The sequence below is a fragment of the Elephantulus edwardii genome, unplaced genomic scaffold (genome assembly GCF_000299155.1).
Source record: "Elephantulus edwardii isolate Elephantulus edwardi_28Jun2011 unplaced genomic scaffold, EleEdw1.0 scaffold00005, whole genome shotgun sequence".
Classification (NCBI taxonomy): domain Eukaryota; kingdom Metazoa; phylum Chordata; class Mammalia; order Macroscelidea; family Macroscelididae; genus Elephantulus; species Elephantulus edwardii.
In genome coordinates, this window is record NW_006399755.1 from 334,903 (window position 1) to 343,221 (window position 8,319).

An 8,319-nucleotide genomic window follows, 5' to 3' on the forward strand; every position below is an offset into this window, starting at 1 on the left:
ACATACACATATATATATACTTTTTCATAGTCATGTTCTATTTTTGTCTCCATTGAAACTTTCTGATGTTACTAATAATCATCTTTATCAAATCTAGGTGATACTTCAGTAGGTTAGTGGGTTTGTTTTTGTATCATTTAACTGCTGTCTTTAAAAATTTTTCAAATGGAAATCCAAAGTCTCTATAAGCTTTCATTAAAATTAATAAAAATGTTTTTCTTCTTTATTAATTGTGACACCAATTTTATTTAATTCCTTCCTACTTCAGTGACTGTCTTTTCTTATTCTCCTTTAATAACTTTCCTTCTGCAAGTTTCCATAAATATTATGCTTCTCAGACTTTCATCTTTGATTCTCTTCAGTTTTTATATTGTGTATGTATTGCTTGGTAGTGTTACTTATGCTTAAGATTTTTGCTATGTTTGTAACACCTTAATCTGTAGCTCTAATACAAATCTTTGTTCTGGACTCCAGACCTGTATTTCTAACTTCCAGTTATCTGAATGTATCAGAAGTGCCTCAAAGTCAGCATATTAGAGGCTGAATGAATATATCATCTAAAATGTGCTCGTCTTTTATTTCCTTTTCTGATTAATTATTCATTCTTTCCTCAGATACATAAGCTATTTACTTAGCTGTCCAAGAGAGAAAAGAAACAAATCACAAAGCTGGTAGTAATTCTAGGTTCTTCTTCTCTTCCTCACATTCCTCAATCAATTCTGTGAGCAGATCCTGGCAGTTACCCTTAATCTTTTTGATCTTTTCTCTGTTCCCACTGTTGCTTCAGTTCAGATCTTTTGTTCTTACCTGGATTATTATTACCAAGTCAGATGTCATGGACTTGCTTCCACCACATAGTGAGCCCATGTGTGTTAGAGTAGAACTGTCCTTAATAGGTTTTTAAATTAACATACTTATAGGTTTATTTTATACAGTCATAATATTCCTGCATTTGAATTGCTACTATTTTGTTGGAGAAAGACATCTTGCTTGGAAAGGTAGAGGGTAAGCACAAAAGAGGGAGACCTTGGACAAGATGATTGACACAGTGACTGTCTATCAGGGGTGAGGTGATGAGGTTGGCTAAGGATAGGGCAGGGTGCAGAGCCATTATTCATAAGGTGGTTATGGGTCTGAGTCAGAGTTGACTTGACAGGACATAACATTTTATTGAGAGAATTTTGTAAACTTTTCATTGTAATTTGAATAAAAGTACAGAGAAGATTGGTTTTCCACTCAACCATTCATACACATTTTTTATTTCTAGCTGGGTTGTTTTGGTTTTTTTTTCCTAATCTTTAGCAAGAATTTACTTGCATGTGACTGTAGTGTGTTAGCTTAAAAGTTGGCTTTTTTTTAAGCCATTATGTTAAGCCCCCTGCAAACACATGGTCTTGAAATTATCAACAGCTATGGGACTAGGATAAATGAGAGTACATCCCACACTGGGTAGCGAGACTTGTGGCAGCAAGACTTCAGATGAGCAAGACTTGAGGGAGACTGGAGTGAGACCCTGGTGATGGTGGCAGAGACTATGACATTGTTGTGGAGAAATAGTGGCTAGGTGTGACTGAAGGCTTCTTGCATTTGTGCTGGCCACAGTTAAAGGTTTTGTTGTTCTTGCCCTGGATGCTTGAAGGAGAAGCTGACACATAACTGTTCTGAGGCAAACTTTGCTGGATGATTGAGGAAACCAGAGGTTTCTTGACTTTGTGTTGTGGAGCCTGGACTAATTGAGGAATTGTACCTTGGAACTGTTACAGGGCTAAAAGCTCCATTTTTATTGTGAGGGTTTTTTTTTTTGCCTCCAACCTAATTTCCCTATTAAACCCCATTCTCAGTATGAGTCTGTGAGTCAGCAATGAATAAATGAACCTCTTGCTGGTGCTAAGGCTCTAGAGCCACCATGGAGCTGGGCGGTCTGCTTTCTGCACAGGGCAGTGAGAGACTGTGCTACTCTCACTCCCTTGTTTCCTTTCAGAGAAATGCTCGGGGCCCTGTGCCCCCATGGCCCATTTTCTGTTCTTTAGACAGTGTTATTGATAATTTCCACACTAACAAGAGTGTAATCACCTTGGGTCAACAGGGGTCACCTAGTTTTGGAATGGGAATAAATATGGACTTCTTCCAGTCAGTTAGCCAGGTAATTGTCTTCTAAATTTTGTAGCTGTCCTCTAAATTTCTTAGCTGCCCAGGGCTGGATCAGTTGAAACGTGACTTGGTCATCAAGTCCTGATTTTTTTTGCAAGTGTCTTCAGTGTAGCTTTAACTTCTTCCTTAATTACCATTGAGTCTTGATCATATTATAAACTTTTTCCTGAAATGGTTCTATGCCGACCAGTTCTTTCTGGTTCAATTATTGTATTCTTTCCATCTTTGATACTTCCTGCATCATTCAATATTTTACCCATAGAATCCTTTAGTATTGCAATGTTCTTCAGTTCTTTCAACTTGAGAGATGCAGAGTTTTGGTTTTCTAACTTGCTTTTTTTCTCTTTTCTTTACACTTTGTTAAAATACTTTGCTTTATCTTTTCGAGCTGCCCTTTGAAATCTGTTCTGCTCTCTTAAGCATTTCTGCTTATTCATTAGTGATACTGTACTGATCATTTCCTTACTGCATATTGCCTTTGCTTTCATACAACTTAATTTGTATCTTGTAGCTCGTCTCTGAGGTTTTTTCCTTCTCCACCCTACACGCATGGTATCAGTGAATGTTTCTTTCTGTGTATGAACCTTTTCTTAGTTTTTATAATTGTGAACTCTGTTTTTTGCAGCTTTTATTTTTCTAGTATATCTACCAAGTAGTGGGATCACAGGATCAAATGGTATTTATATTTTCAGCTTAAGAAAGTGCTATATTGGTTGCACCACTAGTGTATGAGAGTTCCAGTTTTTTTCTTCATACCTTCCCTAGAATTTGTTGTTTGCTAGTTGAGGTTATTTTTTTGGCTTTTTCTTTGCTATTTTTGCTACAGTGAGATGGTATCTCATTGTTTTTATTTATATCTAATGATCTCAAGTATTTCTTACTGTGTTTGTTGGCCATCTGAATATAATTTTTGTTGAAATGCTTCATAGTGATTTCACTGGCTTATTTACCAGAACTACTAATCTTTTAGTTAGCAATCAACCATTTAGTCATTTGTTCCACTTATGAGTCCTGAACCATCGCTGTTGTTGTTACTTGTCCTCTCTCAGGAACACAAACCATGTCCTTGCTTTTTATACGCTCCCTAGCAGTAGGTCTTGAATAAATGCATATTGAGTGGGTAGACACTGATGAACCTTCTGCTGCTACCGTTGATAAAGATGATATATCACAGCGGCACAAAAGTATTCTGTGGAAAATTTGTGAATATTTAAAGAGAAGCTAAATACTAGGATAAAGCCTAACTTCAGATAAAGAAATATGGCCTCCTCACAGATCTTTTTCTTGAAGGAAATAGTCTGAGCATTGAGGAGACATTAACTTCGACAATGCTAACATTCTCTTTTATCTATATCCAAACACTTTTTGCTGTTTACTTGAATTATAGCAGAGTTGGTTACCTGAAGAAGCAGCATATTTCTCAGAATAGGAAAATGACTTAAAAATGTAATAGGGAGATAAGGATTTCAGTGCTGAGTGCAAAAATAATGGTTAATGCTTATAATTGTTTATTAATAACAGGATAGGGCAGAGTTTAGGGGTGTTGTACATAGGATTGCTATGAGTCGCAGGCAACTCGATGGCATGTAACAACAACAACATGTAAATATAAAAGTATGTGACCATCAGCCAACTCTTAGAGAAAAAGGTGTTTTTAAAATTTATTATTTGTGACAGCCGACAAGATGGCGGACGGGGAGCTGACCGTGGATAGTCTCATCACCCTATTGCTGGAGGAACTCTACTATGCTTAGTGGTAAAAAGATGCACTACAGCCGGCGGGAGCTGCGGCCCGCTGGGAGCTGTGGCCCGGCGGGCCCGGTGGGAGCTGCATCACTACTGACCTGCCCTCGGGTTGACTCAGCAATTCTGGTAAATCACCACCTGTAGCAGAATCATCACCTGTACTAGCTACCCCAGAGGAAATCACTGAGATGCAAAGGAAAAATGAGCTGAAAATCAAGATAAAGGAAGAACATCTTGCCGCTTTGCAGTTTGAAGGCTGCAGCACTTCCATGATACATCTTCAAGGATATGAGCATGTACGGCTGGGCACAATTGATAACAGTGCATCTAAATTCCAAAATCAATCTCCATGGTAGTCTATGTGTTTCCTACTGCCAAGGGGGTCCTTTAGAGTAGTGAGAGAAGACCTTCACCCTGAAACCCACAGCGTCCCTTTTCAGCGGGAAGTAGCTAAGAGAATACGTCATCCCCTTTTCCTTATGAATCAGGGTGAAGTCTCTCTCAGGGAGGAGAGATAGGGAATGGCAAGGGACACACTGACAAAGGAGATTAATCAGAACTGGCTTTGACAAGCACTGTGGCAATTGGACAATTAAAACAGACATGGGGGGGAAAGAAGAACGAACTGGGGATGAGGGTGGAGAAAACAGTGTAACAATGAATGAATGAAAACCCAAAATCTCTGTAAATGTTCATTAAAACTAATAAAATTTAATAAAAAAAAATTTATTATTTGTGTTTTATAGTAGCATCTTATAGGCTTATTGTAGAAAATTTATAAACTTTACCAAAAACAACCACCATATATATAGAGAGAGAGACAAAAGAGGGTGCATATACATAACTGAACTCTGTTAGCTTGGGATAATCATGTTAATATATTGGCTTATTTCCTTCTAGTTTTTCTGTTTGCCTTTTATATGCTCTCCACTCTACTTATTGCTTAAAGAGTAGTCATAAAACAACACATACTCACCACCCTGCTTAAGAAATTCTATTTGGTTAGTGTAGTGTTGAATGTAAATTTATCTTTTTCCATTAGGAAATGGACCAGACAATGGCTGCCAATGCCCAGAAGAATAAATTCTTGATTGATGGTTTTCCAAGAAATCAAGACAACCTTCAAGGTTGGAACAAGACCATGGATGGGAAAGCAGATGTATCTTTTGTTCTCTTTTTTGACTGTAATAATGAGGTAATTTTGCTATCAGCTTATATGGACTTTAAACAATTTTTGGTCACACAAAGTGGTTTTAAACTTACAGCTGCATTTTATAGTAGAAGCAATATTTTTTTTAACTTTCTTATTGTGATTTGAGTCAAAGTTTACAGCAGCAATATTTTTTTAATTGGTCAAATTAACTGGACAAAGCATCATTGTCTTTCGCTGGAGTATTGAAAACTATTTGGTATCAACAGCTTTGTGGACCTAAAATCTATATTTCAGAACAACAGGAGCCTACCATGTTTTATTTTTTAAAATAAAAATTTATATCTACAATAGCTGAACTACTGTTATTCTTAAATATACATTACTGTCAGATAATGTCTCACTTTAGAGTGTTATTTACTGATTTCTTTAGGGTGTATTCCCAGTAGTGGAATAGCTGTGTCAAATAGTATTTCTGTTTCCAAGTTTGTTTTTGTTTTTTTTTTTTTTTTTTAGAAATCTTCAGATCAGACCACCTTTCATATTTGTTGTTTGATTTTCCATTCCCACCAGCATTCAATAAGAGTTTCAGTCTCTGCACTCTCACCAGCATTTGTTGTTTTCTGCCATGTGGAAATTTCTATTGTTGATTGGGTTAGATGATATCTCATAGTTGTTTTTTACTTCCTTTACCAGGTGTGATAAACATGTAGAACAGCCCAGTTTGTCTCTTAAGAGGAAAATGATCTGGAGAAAAGTTTTTTTTCCCTTTTTGACGTGTCTAATACAACACCTATCCTTACTTTTGAATAACTGCATTAATTTCTTAGAGTCATTTAATTAAAATGCATGACTCTTGCTTGACAGCTACTATAATGTAAATGTCATTAAATTAATGCCAGCATCCTGAAGGAAGAAGAATCTGAAGTAGTGCCTGGAAGGTTTGCTATTCTTAGGATAAATTGCAAATATGCCTCTGATGGAGAGACTTGCTACAGCCTTTGCATTGTTTTAAAATATAACTCTTTTCTTTCATCCCCCAAAAATATGTTTTCACTTAATCTTCAAAGTTAACTTTAGAATGTTACCACAGCTTTATTTACTAGAATGGTTACTCACTGTTAACAAGGGATGCTTTATTCAAATGCAAATATGTTGACTCTTAAATATTTGGATATTAGTGGAATTATTGACAAGGAAAACAGAACAAAGTTTGAAGCATGTAATTCATACCTAATAAGTTAATAATATATCCTAGATGGAACCATACACATACAGATCTTCTTTTTATTGCGGTTTATAAAAAAAAGAAAAAGAAACACACACACAGAGGAAAAATTGAGTCATGAATGAATTCTTAGGCTCTGTACTTATTTAACCTAGTTTATATAAATTGAACCACATGTTTAAATTTAAAAAGGTTTTTGCATGTTGATTAATGAATTAGATACATTGGGCTTAACAGGGATTTTTTTAATTTTAGTATCTTCAAACTTTTATGTTTAAAAGGAGGGCAAATTTATATCTTCCTATCCTCTTTCTAACTTTTTGCTGATCTCTTTTTAGATCTGTATTGAACGATGTCTTGAGCGAGGGAAGAGTAGTGGAAGGACTGATGACAACAGGGAAAGCTTAGAAAAGAGGTATGCTTTAATATTTAAATATTGCCAATCCAATCCCAGCGTGGAAATGATGTAAAAGATTGAATACTTGCCATACTTTGGTCCAGAAAAAGAAAATGCCATGCCGAAATATGTTAAATGGTTCATTTTAGGCAATTTTGTGTCCATCAGTGGGGTCAGATCTAGTATTGTTCTCTGAGCTTTTCTGGAATATAAAGAAGAAAGGATGGGTAACCAGAACATTCTAATATTTCCTTCTTTTGCAGAATTCAGACCTATCTTGAGTCAACAAAGCCAATTATTGACTTATATCAGGAAATGGGAAAAGTCAGGAAAATAGATGCTTCTAAGTCTGTTGATGAAGTAAGTTTTCCTAGCTTGATTTAAAGAAAAAAAAAAAGTCAGCTGAAAATGGGATTGATTTCTTATAGAGTAGGCCAGAGAAAAACTATGACAGTAATTTATTGGTATTTTGTCCCCAAAGACTGTAAACTAAATTAAAGATTAAGCATTTTCTTCTTTTAGAATAATATCTAAGGTAGAATTCACAACTTCTGACTTACTTTTCATGAGAAGTAGATGGTTTATTAATTTCAAACCCTTTATCTCAGGTGTTGGAAAACTGCCATTTTGAGACTTTTTTCCTTTTTTACAAAAAAAGCAAGTAAACATGTATTTTCGTATTTTTAAAATCTGCAACATAAACAGCAAAGTCATTTAGTGCAGAAATCCCAAGTGGTTTTCCTATCTTCCATCTCAGAGCACGTACTCCAGAAGCACAGGGTTTCCATAGCTCCATACTTCTCCCTTATTTCATAATCAAATCTCTAAATTGTGGTTTTCAAGTCTTAGTGCTTGGCAAAGATTTTTTTAGTATCTCCACATTCACCTAATCCCCTGAATCTGCTGCTTTGTGTCCTTTATTATTTTTTTAATCCATTTTTGTTTATTAACTACCTCAGAGGTAAGGTAATATATGAGAAAACTTTGTACATTAGAATCAGAACTAAGAAGGTAAAGCACTTAGATTACATTTTATCAAATTATTGGTAGTCTATGAAGAAGTTTGTTTAGTACATAGTCATTCATATTTTTATATGTATTTATGATCTTACAGTGCTTTTAAAGTAAAATAGGTGAAATTAAATAATATGCTGCTTTAAAAATTAGCCATTTAAGAAATGAATATAAAACTTTTAATAAGAATATAGCTACGTGGAGTTTTGGTAATACCTGCTTTTTAAGTTATTATCTTTTTCCTTTTCAGGTTTTTGACGAAGTTGTAAAAATTTTTGACAAAGAAGGCTAACTTTCTACTTGAAGGCATTCTTGAAATCATGCTTGAATATTGCTTTGATAGCTGCTATTACAACCCCTTTTAAAGGCAATTTTGATCTTTCATAATTACATCTCAATTAATGGCTGGAAAGTATGTAGTAAGATTTTTTATCTGGGGTTTTTTGTTATTTTTGTTTTTATCATAGGAGTAAATGGTGATTTCTGGTTCAACTTTAGCTTAGCTATGGTGCTCACTAAACAAAGAAGGGTGTCAGCTCGTTTTTGTTTTTATTTCAAGAGGAATATCCCTTTTATAGTCTGTGCCTTCTGTGAGCAAATCTTTTTAGTATGTGCGTGTACCCCTGACTAGTG

The 8,319-nt window shown here is 35.2% G+C and overlaps 1 protein-coding gene across 2 annotated transcripts in view; it reads left to right on the forward strand.

Annotated features, from left to right (window-relative positions):
• Window positions 1–8,109, forward strand: part of CMPK1 (cytidine monophosphate (UMP-CMP) kinase 1, cytosolic) — a 56,390-nt gene extending 48,281 nt beyond the window's left edge. Inside the window, exons 3-6 of one of the 2 annotated variants that reach the window (XM_006879648.1) lie at window positions 4,940–5,092; window positions 6,614–6,690; window positions 6,936–7,032; window positions 7,937–8,109. In XM_006879648.1, the coding sequence (XP_006879710.1) occupies window positions 4,940–5,092; window positions 6,614–6,690; window positions 6,936–7,032; window positions 7,937–7,978 (369 nt within the window). In that variant the 3' untranslated portion in view covers window positions 7,979–8,109. The remainder of the gene's footprint in view (window positions 1–4,939; window positions 5,093–6,613; window positions 6,691–6,935; window positions 7,033–7,936) is intronic. The other variant, XM_006879649.1, reaches the window with a different exon arrangement.
• Window positions 8,110–8,319: the final 210 nt, after the last annotated feature.